The sequence below is a fragment of the Pelmatolapia mariae genome, linkage group LG15 (genome assembly GCF_036321145.2).
Source record: "Pelmatolapia mariae isolate MD_Pm_ZW linkage group LG15, Pm_UMD_F_2, whole genome shotgun sequence".
Lineage (NCBI taxonomy): Eukaryota > Metazoa > Chordata > Actinopteri > Cichliformes > Cichlidae > Pelmatolapia > Pelmatolapia mariae.
In genome coordinates this window covers 29,795,407-29,812,440 of record NC_086240.1, presented here as the reverse complement: position 1 = coordinate 29,812,440, position 17,034 = coordinate 29,795,407, and the positions used below count along the sequence as shown (strand labels likewise).

Below are 17,034 nucleotides of genomic sequence, written 5' to 3'. Positions count from 1 at the left end.
GTGTCAAGTGCCAATTTTTAACAACATCCACTAGCTGGGACACATCCTCATTTAAATTTGACAGCATTTCTAGTAGATGATGACAGATGGTGTTAGCATGAATTGAGGCTTGGGGAAGGCCTGAGAGGGGACTGGAGGCAGCTCCCTGGCCAGAAGAGGTATCTATGGAGGTGTGGTTCCACTCCTGAAATTCAGGTAAAGGGTGATGTGCAGAGCTGTAGCAAGAGGGATAAAGTCATGATACCATGACCATGGCAAAGTTGCTGAATCTAGGTTGAGCAGAGAGGTGATGATTATTGAGCATTTGTGTGGCTTCATGTTGATAATCTGAACAGATGTGATGTTTGCTTCAAGAGTATTGATGGAGAAGTATAGAAAATATCAGAAGGACTGTGTGTTTGTGCATCCAACTAAGCATAAGCCAAGAGAGGAACAGTTGTACCGCATGAGCAGTTCAGGAGTGGCAGAGATGTATGTGAGGGTGGTGCATGAAATGTATGGGGGCAAAGAGATTGCGGTGAGGTGTGTAGCAGGAGTAACAGTCAAAATGGAGATGGGATTACATCAGGGATCAGCTCTAAGCCTTTCTTATTTGCAGTGATGATGCAAATAAGGCAGATAAGTTCAGACAGGTGTCTCTGTGTAACATGATGCAGATGACACTGATCTGTAGAGAGAGTAGGGAGCAGGTGGACGAGAGCCTGGAGAGGTGGAGGAATGCCCTGGAAAGAAGAGGAATGAAAGTCAGTGGGAGCAAGACAGAATACACGCGTGTGAATGAGAGGGAGACAGGTGTAACAGCAAAGATGCAACGAGTAGAGTCAGTAAAGGTGGATGAGTTGAAGTATCTAGGGTTGACCACCGGACGGGTTAGAAGAGAGGTTAAGACGCTGCCTACAGTCTCTGTAGGCAGTGTGAGTGGATGGAGACAAGTGTCAGGGGTGATTGGTGATAGAAGCATAGCAGCAAGAGTGAAAAAGAAGGTTTATAAGATGCTAGTGAGACCTGCTATAATGTATGGGTTGGAGATGGCACTGATGAAATTACGAAATGTTACGATTTTCATTTGAAGCGAAAAGAATGGACAAGATTAGAAATAAGTGGATGGAGAGGCAAGGCTCAGACGGATTGGACATGTGCAAAGGAGAGATAGTAGATAAAGGATGTTAAATGTGGAGGAAGATTCATAGATTTGTGAAAGATGATATGTGGAGGATTGGTGTGACAGAGGAGGTTGCTAACGACAGGGAGCAAATCATCTGCTGCTTACACACTCCCAATGGAAGCAGCCAAAATAGACATCAGATGGTTAAATCCCTCAATGGTTACCAGTGACCTATCTAGGGTTATAACCGAGTTTTGGTATAGTCAGAAGCTAAAATGGCATATTTTTATAAACCAGAACAAATCAAGCGAATTTCTCTGCATTATTGTTTTTCTGATAGGTTTTCATTTGGGTGATCAAACTGGGGGGGATTCCTGTCCCGATGCAACGAGGCTAAATCAATATGCCAAATGTAACATGATGCAGAGAGGATGCCACAGAAATTATGTTTGAAATAATATTTGAAAACATTGAAACATTGAAAACACTTTAAGTACAGTGACTGAGTCTTTAGATTTTAAAATACTTTATTTCATAAACAATATCTAAATTCAACTTTGTTGGTCACATACATACAGGTTACGTTAGAAAACGCTTGACTTAGAAGAAGAGAAAACAACAAGAACGGGGCATTCCTATCTGCTCTTTGCTGCTGCCGCTTTACAAAGTGAAGCTCATCAAGCAAAGATGGTGGGGAAGGTTTAACGAGTTTCTTAATAGTTAGAAAACTGTGCTACACATTGATGATGCAGGTTCAACCACCTGCCCTGCTGAATTAATTCTGGTGATTCATGACAGCCTCTTCACAACCTCTTGCCAACATCATTTGCTACAGTTGCTTTCATTCGAACCAGAGAGAAAAACCCAATTAATACCAGGCACCTTTCCCATCTTCTGCTTTGTTTGCTCCTGGCATTAGTTACATTGGAAATTGATGTTTAAAATAAAGCATGGAAATGAGCAGTCACAAAATAAATAAATCCAAATAGTGGAAAAAAGACAATATTTTGGTCCAAGGTGTAAAGAGAGCTAGAAAAGATTCACATTGTTTCCCTATCTTCAAATAGGGCTGAAAGGTTCTTTACATGTTGGAAGACCGTCACCTGTGTGGACAGACCATTATAAATGTTCTCTAATATAGCCAAATATTGAGCACATTGTGCAAGATTAAAGACACTAATTGTGCAAAGAATGTGTGCTCCTATCAAAGCTTCACCAAGTTTCAGTTGTTAGCTTGAGTTTTCGAAAAGTTTACACAATAGAACAACACTAGGACGACACTAAGAAGGCATTGCTGTAAAGAGAATACGTTTGCTGAAGATCAATTTGAAATGCCTTTGTTTAAAGAATACACCAAAATGCACACATCACAAAAGCCATTCACGTATGTTTGAAAGAAAATCCCACAGGCTACGTACGGACCGCGTGTGTTCCTGCTCAACTCCCCCAAAACCCCACCTGCAATGACTCATTTCTCTTTTCTATACAGTGTGATCCGTTCATCTATCCCTCGTTCTGAGCTCACCGGCGAAGCTACAGTTGGTGAGGCATCGAAGAGGAGTGACTGAGGGTTCGGTGAGTTGTGCTGGGCCTGACAGTGCTTCACCGTGCTGTGCCTGAGACAAACTGTGCAATACTGTGCTCTTCGTCCTCTGGGCTACCATCGCCGTTACCGTACAGCAAGTACAGTAGCACTCCAGAGGAGGCTGTGGCTGTTTGTGTGTCTGTGTATGTTTGTATTTGTGTGTGTGGTACAAACGTTGGCCAGGCAGTGATTAACTTGGGTCTCGCTATGAGGAGTCAAACTGTAAACAGTAGATTTAGTTTTCAATTTTTATATACAGTTGAGGATAAAGCATGTCCTTTCTTCTTTTGGGTATGAAGCAGAAAACAAGCTTCAACCCCATGTATGTTCGATGTTTGGCTTCACAGCAACAAGAAAAAAAGAAAGAAGGTTTTTGTTATTCTACTTTGAAATGTATTGTCTTTTAGTGTTCTTTAGTCCCGTCGTATCAAATGCCTCGAAAGGTGTTCCTGTTTCTCCCCAGTTGTTGATAATCAGTTGTTATGAGGTAACCAAGGAGTAGATCATACTGAAACACAAGAGGAAGAAGAAGAGGAAGAAAAAGGACAGGAAGAAATAGGAAGTGAGTCATCATGTCTGTGATTGAACAGGCAGGCAAACAGGAAACTTTCATAAATATTGAAATGATCTAATTTCTTGTTTTGGAATTATTTAGTATTCCAGCATTCCAGTGTGTGGGGGTTTATTAAGCGAGACCACTAATTCTTAATTCTTTTTTCTTGTTTGAAAACAGCTTACTCTGCTGCTTTCTGATTCAATTTGAATTATTTTGGTTGTTTGTCTGGGTTAAGGAGAAAGAGTGTGTTTACTTGTGACCAAAGGTACCTTTTCTAGTCTTCTTTTCAGTTACCTGAACTTTTTTCACCAAAATCTCAAAAATCTAAAGAAGACCAACTCAACTGACCATAAATGTTTTATCAATCTCTTAATTTTGTCTTCTAACTTTTGAACCTTTAAGGGCAAAATAACAGTTCTTTTTTAATTTAATGTACACTAAAAAGGACATAAAAAGATGCAAGTTAATGACAGACTCTTTACTACTGTCTGACTAGCTAATGCCATTAGATGATTTTTGTTGTTTCAATGTTTCTTCCTGAGTTTATGGGCTCAGTCAATCATAGTTGGACAAGGAACGAAACCACTGTCTATTGCTACTGTCTAAATGAGTAGATAGTAGCCTGTGTTTAGTCATGCCTACCCCTCTTGGCACATTTGTTTTTTGTAAACCAAGATACTGATGGTGAAAATGTTAATCATGAAGCTTCAAAATATGACTTCAGAAACTGGATGATGTCACAGTAGCTACGTCCACCTTCTATACTTTCTATGGTTATCAGTCTTTTTATCCACTTTAAGTCTGACGTCCTTATTATTTCAAATAAAAAAATATATAAGGATGACTGTTCTCTCCAGAAAGACTTATGTCCAGGTATTCATATGATGGGGATTTAACAGGTTTAATGGAGTTAGAAAATACCAGCATGGAAAACAGGGTAGACATCTAAAGATCAAGAACAATATTCTGTCTGAAATCTTAAACTTTGGATTAAAACAAAGATGGAAAACTAAATACCAACAATGTTTAGGGGGTTTGTGATTTTGGGCTAGCTGGTATTACATGGGTAGCTACAAAGCTCTGAGTAGGCTAACGAACCTGAATGCTCTTGTGTACAATGAGTCACTAAAACTTAGCTCGAAGCTGTGCTACACTTGAATAGTGCTAATAAAAAGCTACACATGGCTAGAATGACAACTGAATACTTTTGGGAGGACCCATTTTCAAAGAAAAATTGACAAATTTAGCAGTTTCTTAAAAAGGCGAAAGCTTTTTGCAGTGTAGGACCAGGAAATAGGGTTGATATGTCATGACGCAATTAGTAGTGCTAACTGGCCAAAATATATTAGCATTCATCCAAATCCCAGTGAGACCTCCAGTTTGTGTTTCATTAAAATTTGTACATCAGTTTGAGTCCAACACAACGCATTTAGTGATAATTAGTGATGTTTAACCTTAATAATGAAATAATAGCAAAAATACATATGTATATTCATGCTATGTAAGAATATCATATTCTGTGGTTTGGGCGTTTTTTTGTCTTTCAACTACCATCACACAACATTTAAGAAAAATGGAATTAAAGTATATCTCACAGACAGAAATACAAAAACACATATTTATTTATTTCAAACTGAAAAAAGTAGCTTGTCTTTAAAGGGAGGGGATACATGTTTGACAAAACGCTTCTTGAATGCAGTAATAACATAATGCTTTGCAGTAAATATCACAAATTCACATTTTTAGGTATTTACCATGACCTAAAAATGTAAAAACAACTATCCTTCCTGGCATGTTTTTTATTATTTCCCAAAAGCCAGCAAAAAAGTTGCCACTGGATGCAAAATAAAACAAACAAACAAAAAAAAAAAACCCAGAAGCCAATGAGCATCATGTAATGCAATGAGGATGGGACAACGAAGCTGTCAAACACACATTTGCAAGAAAGTGGCAAAGTGATTGCACCAAAGTTTTTCTGTAAGTCAGCTAACAACACTGATGAGCTTGTGACCAAATGTAGAGCAGATACAGCACTATGGCCTCATTTGACCACAAAGAAGAAACGGTGTGTTGTGTTTACCTAGAGAAAAGAGAGAGAATAAAGAAGGGCTGAATGACATAACAGCAGCACAAATCACAGATCGGGGGTTTGACACTTGTCTCATTGAGCTGTGACTTGACAAGAACAGATCAGCACTTTGTTGACAGTAACAAACAACTTGAAACATTTGTGTTCATCTCAGAAGTCTTTGCCAGCTCTCGACACCTCTGTTAATCTCTGGTGGTGAAAAGCAGGCAAGTGTGCTAAGTTGACTCATGAATATCCGTGGACAGAGAGAGAAAAATGTGATTCAGAGAAAACGAGAGACAGGAACAGATATCAAATGTGAAAGGCCTCATTTCCCCTCTTTAATAGTAACCAACTTCCTCCTGTTAAAACCTCTGAGAACTGGCCTCATTATTAATAGTTTGACTTTTAGCTCTTTAAATTACAGGTCTTTCCCTTTCACACCCAAAGTAGATGTAAACTAAACATAATGCAAATGATAAAATATGACCTTTGACATTTGTAGCTGCTCACATATGTGGTTTTGGATGATAGATTTACAGTTACATCCCAAATATTTTTTTTATACATTTAAATCAATCTGGAAACTCCAGAGCTGAGAAATGAAGCCAATGCTGGAGTGTCAGAAACTGTGTTCCTCTAACAGGTGGGAATCCCCATACGACTACCATGTTAAAGTGCCCAGTTTTACAGCATTACATGTTTACAGCCTCGAATACAAAAACTGTTTTGCCCTTTAGAACTATTGTAGACTGGGCGAAAAATTTACCCTATATCATTCATTTGGATTTATTTAGGATCAGAATTAAGGGTAGCTGTAGTTTGTGGTGCATTATCACATTATCTTGTGCATTATCACTTGTATTTTTTTTCTCCCATTTCTATTTCTTGCCTCAAAGTTAAAATAAGTTTAATTCCTGGGGGGCAAATCTTCCGTGCTAAAAGTGATTTCACATGAATTTTCACGCATATTCCATGGACGGTCATTACATAGCCCCCAGTTCCCTGTCCATGGGCGTCCTTCCAGTTTTTGTTCCAGTCATTGTGCTATACACCATATGGATATAAGTAGCTTACCAAGCTTGCTAACTGATCACTAAGCATTCTAATCTAATCTAAACATGGTAACTTTGGATCAAAAAACAACATCAATGTTCAGAAACCAATTGGCTGCTACATCTAACTTTTACATATAGCCTATGGTTTGTGCCTAGAGCAGTGTTTCCCAACCACTGTGCCGAGAAATGATCAGGTGTGCTGTGGAAGATTATCTGGTTCTGCTTGATTAGTACTCTAAGCGATCAACATGAGTAACGGGCAGAACAATTACATTCTCTTCCACTAGGGGGCAGTACAACTACCTGTTCTAATTAAATTGGTTGCTAACTGCCAGTAAAACAGAAGAAGATGAAAAAAAATACATAATAGTCATGCTGTGAGTGAGACAACGCAGCGCTTAATAGCAATAGATGAATATTTGAATAAAAAAAAGTAGTCAATCTGACCTGGGACCTGGAGAAAATTCTGACCCAGATGAAGGCCCTAGCATGAGTAGTGGTCATAAGAAAGCAAAAAAGGTATACTGGGGACAAACCAAGCCAATTCTGCTATACCTGGTGGTTTTGTTTGGTGGTGTGCCGTATGATTTTTCTAATGTGAAATATGTGCCAGGATTCCAAAAGGTTGGGAAACACTGAGCTAGAGAATAGGAAGAATAATAAGAGTCTAACACTTGCTGTTGGCATATGCTACCATGCATATGGTGGACTTGTATTATAAATGCCCAATTAATTGGGCATTTATAATATAAACTGAATTAGCGGTGAACATGTGCCCTTTGAAAGACGCCTTATTAGACAGGAACAATGTGTGTTAACAAGTTAATGTCCAATTAGTCTGAGTCTAATTAGAGTGTAGAGCAGGTTTGCATATCCTAAGGACAGTTTTATAATAATATTGAAACAGAGATCTCACGCCAAGCTCATTACAAATAGCTGCAATACTTTATTCATATGCACAACATGACTGAACTACTTAACAGGTGACCCCAGAGGTCGTTTTTGTAGCAGCCTATTACGACCCACAGTTACATTTTACCATTAACTGTTTTAGCAACAAAACACATCTTTTTTCTTGCTGTGAAAATTTAGTGTGACAGGGAAGTCAGTAGATTTAGCTATGTGCCAAGTCAATAAAGTGAGGAGGTTGGGATCGATGGATGGCGTCAACAAAACATCAACAATATGAAAGACCACTTTTTGTTTCACAATTCAAACCAATAATCATTGTTTCTTTGACCGATGACCTTTAACCCTATTGTTCCAACTAGGGTTGTCAGAAAAAATCCATACTGAGATATTAATCGATACTAAAATGAATATTGAATTATAATATTCATTTGCACCAATATCAAAATAAATAGGTCCAGCTGATTCACACAGCACCACTGCAGGAAAATCAGGGGCACTGATGTTCTCCTAATTAACAGCTGATGTAGTTGAATTTCATAACACTGAGCAATATTTTATGAGAGATTTCAGAAGTAATTAAAAGTTATCAAAAATGTTACACAGTGCACACATTAACGTTACCTGATTAAGTGTTTGCAGTTACCTGACTGGCACATTTGCCATCTGTTATCATGGAGCGGAGGCAGTGACTGGTTCAATCTTTCACACTGAAGGCGCCATTTTTAAAATATCTTTTTTATTTTAGCATAACTAATACCACAAAAGTTCATTTTTAAGTTTTTCATAATACTTTTGTTCTACAAAAATTGCTATGATTTAAATGTGTTATGTATTGTGTTGTTTCATTTCTTTATTAGTTATTACTTATTAGATATTGTGAAGGTAAGATACATGTCACAGATAATTGATTATCTAATTTATAATTTGGAAAATTGGTGGAAAATTAACAACTTATCTTTTTCAAAAAATGGCTTCTTTGCCATTACTTCTCTTGTTGCAGGATGAGGTCAAAAGTTTAGCTGCGATATGAAAAAAAGTATCAATATTAAGTTTGAAATTCTGGTATTGTGACAACTCTACTTGCAACTATGACAAGAAAAGTTATCTAAGTTTCCTTCTCAACCCTCTCAACATTTTTGTGCACTGAGCCCAAACAAGCCATTATTATAGCATTGTTACATCATAAAGGTTACTTATTTATTTATTTTCCAACAGTAATATATAACTGTTGGTGTATGTGCTGTCATGAGTACACTCTTGTGGGTTCAGTTATAAGGTAAGATCAAGCTAAAAAACATGTTTAGGTTACACAGCACGTCATGCCATTTCTCTCTAGCATAACTGGAGGTAAAAAAGTTGGCTGACAATGGTATCAGTTAGTTTTCAGCAGTCAGTTCTAATAATATTTGCTACCGAATAGCAAAGGCATTACAGCAGCAAACATCAAATCAGTTCTGGTCCACTGGCAGGTACAATTCATTGAACATTGTGACATAAAAGTGAATTAACATGTTTTGCTTCTGCTTCATTGAAATGTAGTTTGTTTCCCCGACCTCAAATATCACCCCAGTAGCTAACACAGTAAAAAAAAATACAATATGTAGTTTCTGCTCATCTGCAGTCCTGCAGGTAATGGAGTGTTACATCATCTGTGGTAAATTTTCAGTATATTCTCTGTATTAAGGGTTAATATAGTAACAGATGTGGGTCCTACAAAACTGCTCAAAGAAGTCCTGCCATTAATTAATTCTTCAGTCTTAAATATGATCACCCTATCTCTAATAATCGGCTATGTACCACAGGCCTTCAAGCTGGCTGTAGTTAAAGCTTTACTTAAATAGCCATCACTAGACACAGCAGTCTTAGCTAATTATAGGCCAATCTCCAACCTTCCTTTCATATCAAAAGTCCTTGAAAGAGTAGTTGTCAAACAGCTAACAGATCATCTGCAGAGGAATAGCTTATTTGAAGAGTTTCAGTCAGGTTTCAGAGCTCATCACAGCACAGAAACAGCTTTAGTGAAGGTTACAAATGATCTTCTAATGGCCTCTGACAGTGGACTCATCTCTGTGATTGTCCTGCTAGACCTTAGTGCAGTGTTCGATACTGTTGACCATAATATTCTTTTAGCGCGATTAGAGCACGCTGTAGGTATTTCAGGTACTGCGCTGCAGTGGTTTGTATCATATCTATCTAATAGACTCCAATTTGTGCATGTAAATGGAGAGTCCTCTTCACACACTAAGGCCAATTATGGTGTTCCACAGGGTTCAGTGCTAGGACCTATTCTGTTTACATTATACATGCTTCCCTTAGGCAGCATCATTGGAAGACATAGCATACATTTTCACTGCTATGCAGATGACACGCAGCTCTATCTGTCCATGAAGCCAGATAACACACACCAATTAGTTAAACTGCAGGAATGTCTTAAAGACATAAAGACCTGGATGGCCGCTAACTTTCTGCTTCTTAATTCAGATAAAACTGAGGTTATTTTACTCGGCCCTGAAAATCTTAGAAATATGGTCTCTAACCAAATTCTTACTCTGGATGGCATTACCTTGGCCTCCAGTAACACTGTGAGGGACCAGGATATGTCCTTCAATGAACATATTAAACAAATATGTAAGACTGCTTTCTTCCATTTGCGCAACATCTCTAAAATTAGAAATATTCTGTCTCAGAGTGACGCTGAAAAACTAGTTCACGCATTTATTGCTTTAAGGCTGGACTACTGTAATTCATTATTATCGGGATGTCCTAAAAACTCCCTGAAAAGCCTTCAGTTAATCCAAAATGCTGCAGCAAGAGTACAGGGACTAGAAAGAGAGAGCATATTTCTCCAGCATTGGCTTCCCTTCATTGGCTCCCTGTTAAATCCAGAATTGAATTCAAAATCCTGCTCCTCACATACAAGGTCCTAAATAATCAGGCCCCATCTTATCTTAAGGACCTTGTAGTACCATATCACCCTATTAGAGCACTTCGCTCTCGCACTGCAGGCTTACTTGTTGTTCCTGGAGTATTTAAAAGTAGAATGGGAGGGAGAGCCTTCAGTTTTCAGGCCCCTCTTCTGTGGAACCAGCTTCCAGCTTGGATTCGGGAGACAGACACTATCTCTACTTTTAAGATTAGGCTTAAAACTTTCCTTTTTGCTAAAGCATATAGTTAGGGCTGGACCAGGTGACCCTGAATCCTCCCTTAGTTATGCTGCAATAGACGTAGGCTGCCGGGGGATTCCCATAATGCATTGAGTTTTTCCCTTCCAGTCACCTTTCTCACTCACTATGTGTTAATAAACCTCTCTGCATTGAATCATATCTGTTATTAATCTCTGGCTCTCTTCCACAGCATGTCTTTCATCCTGTTTTCCTTCTCTCACCCCAACCGGTCGCAGCAGATGGTCGCCCCTCCCTGAGCCTGGTTCTGCCGGAGGTTTCTTCCTGTTATGGTAAAAGGGAGTTTTTCCTTCTCACTGTCGCCACAGTGCTTGCTCATAGGGGGTCATATGATTGTTGGGTTTTTCTCTGTATCTACTGTACAATATAAAGTGCCTTGAGGCGACTGCTGTTGTGATTTGGCGCTATATCATGATGCCAGGTCTCTCTTGAAAATGAGATTTTTAATCTCAATGAGATTTTTTACCTGGATAAATAAAGGACTAATAATAAAAAAATATATATAAATAAATTGAAGTGAATTGAATTGGGTTATTTCATGTTCCATTAACTTAATATCTTTGAGCCAATGTTAAACTTATATGTGTGCTGAGTGAACGGCTGACACAAAAACAAAACTTTCATGCCCCAGGAAGATCAGAAGAACAGCAATCGTGATTTTTCTTTTTAAACAAAAGGTCAGACTTGTAGAATATGCAGGCAACAGCATGCCAAGGCCCAGTGTTTCAGAGCACAGGGGTAAATCCAAGCTGAGGAAAGACACAAAACCTGTATTGATCTTGCAGGAAGGGAAAGTGTTTGTTAGTGTAGTGCACCACATTCCACACAGCATCCCTGTGACAGAAATTACACGAGGAGAGAGGGAAGAAAGAAGGTCAGAAGTTTGAGGGTTGAGGTCAGAGGTCACAGTCCAAAGGAAGGGGACTCCATTTGTCAGGCATGACTTCATTACCATCCGGTGTCAGGAGATTGAGGAAGGTGAGAAAGCACATAACTCACCTGGGTCTAAGACAGAAAACAAGCTAGGCAGGCGTGAGGAAACTAGCAAGTGCGTTATCTTTCAATTTGTGAAGTAAGCCAGCTTCGTTATAACACATTTTACTGTTTTGTAATCTTGTGTTGTCTGATAATGTATCTCTGTAAAGTAAATATGAAGGCACAGATGTAGACATCTGAGAAGTATCTGTTCACTAAGTGCCCTTCAATGCATCTGGCCTCCCACTGTGTCCAGATGGACAAAATCATGTGTTACAGAGTAACTACAGCGGATCATCTGCACAGGCTAAGCTCCACCGAGCAACCAGAAAGGATTTTTGAATTATCCATTTCCCAGGTGTGAAGGTGAGTGCTCAGGTGGAGCTGTGTGTTCATTTGTGCCTACACAGCATGCAGAATTTCATTATATGCATACAATACACTGGGATTTCGGTGTGTGTGTGTGTGTGTGTTAGCATGATTGGTTGCAAAGGTGTGAAGGTCACAGATGCAGACGAGTGCGTTTTGGTTTGGGGAGCAGTGGAAAAAGGAGGGTCGCGGAAACAGGTACAAGCTGCACAGATCTGGTTTCAGGCTGCTTCACTTTCAATTCAACCTCATGAATTCTTTATGCAGACCATCACTATAGTTATATAAAATTAGAGTTTACTCTTTGAATTTGTTATTTTTAATCATTAAAACAAAGCTGAAGTGTGATTTCTGTTGCAAGGGCCATCATTTCAACGGGCCACATTGACCTTCCAGTCATCAGCTTTAGAGCTACAGTACTACAAGTATGTAGCAACAGCTCTAAATGGAAAAAAAATTGAAGCTTTATTTGATAAAATTCAAACCTCACATAACAAGAAAAAGAATTGCAACATCAACATAATATTATTGATGTTCTCATTATTGATGCCAGTTCAAGTTAATCCCCTGCTTAGTTTAAGACAGTGTTTCAACATGAATTTTCCACTTTTTAGTTCATATTTGTGAAAATTTCGGAAGATTATGTATAGGCCTTGCAAATCCCAGCAAGACAATGGTAAACACAATACTGTGTCTATTACAACAGAAGAGTCAGTTGCTGAACTAGCCTGCCTACAATCTAGGTCTTCAACCAGTTGAAAACATTTGGTGTATCATGATGTGAAAAATACAACAAAGAAGACACAGGGCTGTTGAGCAGCTAGAATATGATATTGGACCAGAATGAGACAAGATTCTTCACCCAAAAGTCCAGCAGTCTTCTCAGTTGCCAGATATTTATGGCATGTGTTTAAAAGAAGAGTATGTCCTTTTTTTCTGGTAATTTTGAGATTCATAAGTCATAATTAGGATATAAAACCTTCCTTTAGTGGATGCTTATGTGTGTTGAAATCCTATTTAAAGTGGAAAAAATTTTGTAACATTGTATAAGTCCTGCTTATAGAGTGTTACATGCCAGTGTTAAGGCTGTTGACCAGTTAACACCAGCCCTTCTTTTTTGTAACTACAAAAGGGCTGAAAAAAGTCTCAGTTTTAGAATTGCTACTCATCTAATTGGCAATGAATTTATGTTACACGCACTCACCTTTTAGGCATGCAGATGTGGAAACTTTATTAGCCTCAAGAATCCGTTGTTGCAGTTGTACTGGGGACTTAAACAAATTAACGTAATAGTTTCGTGAGGTTTTGTTCTTTTGGTTTATGCATAATTTGTGCAATTTGATTTGTAATAAGCCAGTGCCATTCAAAATATAGTAACAGATTTTTCCCTCATACATTCCCTCTTAGGCTAGCCATTGGGAAAGGGGTAGCATTTTACCCAAATGCAACCGGATTGAAACTACTCAAATTTGGCTTGCTTTGCTTTCAGCAGAACTTCCTGATACTGTAACAAACAAACTGTTTAATCCTTGGACCCTTGATCAAGAGTGTAGAAACAGGGAGGATCATAAAGGTCAGCAAGTCGCTACAGAAATCACACCAAAAAATCTTGGGCGGAAAAGAGGCAAGGACAAATTCTCTTCAATATGTCTTTGGCTTTAGATTTGAAAGTGAATGCACCATCACCTTGTATTGTAGAATACCTGCTGCTGCTGCAGATCAGTCCAATATGAGCTAGAACAGGACAGGATGAAGTGAGATGAAAAAGCAAGATGATTTAACTTTAAGATGAACACTGTCTTTATAACAATAGGCACCCAATTCAGTTCAAATGATGATACATTTTTGATAGCCAACCAATCTTACTATAAATGTTTGTCCCCATACTGTAATATTATTTAATAAAGACACCCTCTGTTGGTTGAACCTTCCACACAAGCTACTCCATCTACTGACTGATGTAGGCTCTGGTATGAAAATGAATGGGATACATGTGAGCGTAACACATTAGCTCTTTTTCTTTTTCATGCCAGGAGGGAACGCATTACAATCCAACTACCTTTGTGATCTCGGATATATTTTAAAACTGAAAAACCTTTGAGATTAGTTTTTTCTTATTGGATATAACTAGGTTCATGCCATGTGTCCTGCATTAGGGCAGGAAGGGCAAGAAGTGATATTTAATATTTCATCCCAAATTAAGCCTGCATTGCCAAAATGCTGCACACGTCCTTAAAAATCCAATTAATCACATGCCTGTGGTATACATTTACCCAGGGGTCATGTATTGAAACTTTAAATAGACTGTGTTTAAATAGCTCAATGTGTTTGGAAATTTAAGGACAATAAGTACCGCCTCATATCTCTAAAATATGTTGAGTAATTGCAGCCATTCTCAAAAACAAACATCAGGATTTTGTGCAAGAGTCTAAGATCAACACTCTCATGACGTTGCTTTTCTACCTGTGTGGTATTGCTGCGATAAACATTGCTGTTAGCAAAGTATTTATACCCCAAGCAGATACATAAATGCCATTTTTCTACAAGATGAGGACCTTACTGCAATGTTAAGTTGCGGCATTATCACACACATACAAGAGCAGCTCCACGTTAAAGTTGCAATCCTTCTTTAGTTGCCATCAAAAACCGTCATCTGAGTTCTATAACTAGACTTGGAAAAAATGATGTAGTCTGGTCAAAATCATCAAATCCATATAACCACAACAGCCATTCACAGTCCAACATATCAAAATTGAGAAAAGGGCAAATACTGGGGTGGTCATATGGTCAAGATTTCTTCTCAATAATGCTGTTCTGCCTCAATATACTATCATAGAATGAAATATCAAAAAATATAAGGATTGTACCTTTAAGTGTTTCCACTGATAAGACCTATTAGAGGGATATTTCCAGGTTCCACACACTGCAGCACCCACATGACACATGGAACAAGAATCCGGGGTTAATAATAACAGCATCGTTAGACATGAACAAGAAAATTGATTTTAGCAGTAACATCAGGACATGGCAGACAAATTATACAACAATAGACATGTGAATATATCATCAATATTATCGATTATCTTGTTGCACACAAACAACATTTGAACCAATATGTAGTAGTTTTACCCATCAGCTACACACAGCATTATTGTGGTGCTTGTCAGTGAAGTAAAGAATCAAATTCTCTTAACATCACATGCATTAGCAGTAGTACACATTACTAGCCTGACATAGCAAACTGGACTTCACAAAGTCATATGAGTACATGGAATTGCATGTGATTGCTGGAGAAATGGTTACTTTATTCAGTGATTTGCACTCACATTGCTTCATCAGTTGGGAAATCAAACCAATGTTACATGACCTGCTGATGTTTAGTCCGGGCGGAAGTCAAACACCTCATCAACTGATCCTTTTCTCCCCATGCTTTTTTAAAAAGTAGCTTCAGTTCAGTTTTACTGCTTATTTATGTGTTGTAATTAGATTAATGCAATCTATTTACATGTAATCCAATTATCTCCCCATACCACCTGCCCTGTGCTCACCAGTAGAGATAGTAGAAGAAGGAAAGGACGAAGAAGGACAGCTTGCACCAGGCCTCCTTCAGGCAGAACTTGAGTGTGTCGCCATTCATCACGGACGCTGGGTCGTACAGCAGCTCCTTAGTGTCCGTTGGGGAATGGAAGTACCTACCACAGAGGGCAAAGACCACACCACGGGTAGTTGACCCGTTCCAGACCACGTGGGAAGGGGTGGGACGTGGGAGAGATGATGGGTGGAAGTGGAGGAGAAGACAGCATGGAAAAAGATGGCATGATGAGTTTTGAGGTACGCCATCATGCAGAAGAAGTGGGTGAAATTGCAGTTGAATATGTTGATGGAAACAAATCTTTTGATAAACCTTTCCCCTTCACAGTGATTGCTCATGGTTTAACAACTATTTCTAGCTATGAAAAACCTGTCAAGCTTTTGGACTTTATCTGCCCTATTAGCAGCAACTGATGCATTCTAGCTTGCTCACAACCTTTAAAAATCAAGGCATTTATCAAAAGGTATCTAAAAGATTAGAAACTAGTCGAGCATGATGGGTCAGAGTTATTTACTGGTCACAATTTTTCTCTTTTTAATGCTGGAGTTAAATAATAACATCCTCAAAGTAAAACACATTTAAAAATGAGTTTATACAGCTAGCATCCAAAGTTTTTTGAAGAAAACATTAAGACAATTTTAATACATGTGCAAATTATCTACTGAGGAAGTCAAAACCACTACTGCTTCAAAATTCATGTATTTTGCCATTTGGTAATTTTTACACGGCCTCAGAGTGAGCCTTTCCAGTGTGATTCATATAGAAATAAAAGATGATTTTTATAGATACGGCAGAGCTGATACATGATAGTCCAGCTCCTAATAATTCAATAAAGAATGCTAACTAGTGTTAATGCTAATAAGCTAGCTAGAAAACAATGATCTGCTATGACGTGATAGTTAACAACATTGACAGATGCTTAAACGAATGTTCCTAATCACTCTACGCTGGGAAGAAATCTGACCTTGATTTACTATCTGTTATTAATAGTGTTACATTTTTACATATTATTGTAGGAAAGCAGTGCTAGCTGTGAAAGGGAGGCAAGGTTTAGCAGCTACTTGACTCTGGAAATATCTTGCAGGAATTCCCATTTTCAAGAAAGTGAGCAAAATATGACATCATATTTGAATAGATATTCAAATATATTTTCACCCAGGTCTGTTATGCCCTTCTAAAAGTATCAGGGCTGGGGTTTTTCAACTCAGTTAGCTCATTAAGCTAACAACAAATTCAACAGCAGTAGATTAAATATATAAACTTTATTATGAATTTTCCACTAATTTTTCCTTTCTTCAACTGAGACCTACTGACTGATTCACAAAATAAAGAGAAAATCCAACCCAACATCTACACGTCCCAATGTTGTGCTTTTAACATAACCAATACTTGTGAACACTAACAGTTCTCTTCCTTAAAGCTGTGTACAAAGAAGATGTGCAGTGTAATCAGAACACAAAACTTAGTGTGATAGGGGAATTGTAAGATGTTTCCTGGAGCTTTCCAGTGAGACCTACTTCAGGATGTCTGTTCAAATTATGACATGGAAAATATTCTATACAGGAAATGAGACATGAGGAAGGAATTGCTGCCTGTTGCTTTAAGGGAGAGCTATTACTGATGCACATTGTC

The 17,034-nt window shown here is 38.3% G+C and overlaps 1 protein-coding gene across 5 annotated transcripts in view; it reads right to left on the bottom strand.

Annotated features, from left to right (window-relative positions):
- Positions 1-1,638: 1,638 nt before the first annotated feature.
- The window catches only part of cnih3 (cornichon family AMPA receptor auxiliary protein 3), an 87,492-nt gene continuing 72,096 nt past the window's right edge, over positions 1,639-17,034 (bottom strand). Inside the window, exons 5-8 of one of the 5 annotated variants that reach the window (XR_010096373.1) lie at positions 15,359-15,502; positions 14,678-14,733; positions 13,497-13,544; positions 1,639-3,198 (exon numbers count right to left, since the gene is read on the bottom strand). Coding sequence is in view for 2 of the 5 variants with exons in the window: in XM_063495845.1 (XP_063351915.1) it covers positions 14,706-14,733; positions 15,359-15,502 (172 nt within the window). In the remaining 3 variants the exon portion in view is untranslated. Of the gene's footprint in view, positions 3,199-4,808; positions 5,327-13,496; positions 13,545-14,677; positions 14,734-15,358; positions 15,503-17,034 lie in introns of those variants that run through there. The other 4 variants (XR_010096374.1, XR_010096375.1, XM_063495845.1 and 1 more) reach the window with 4 other exon arrangements.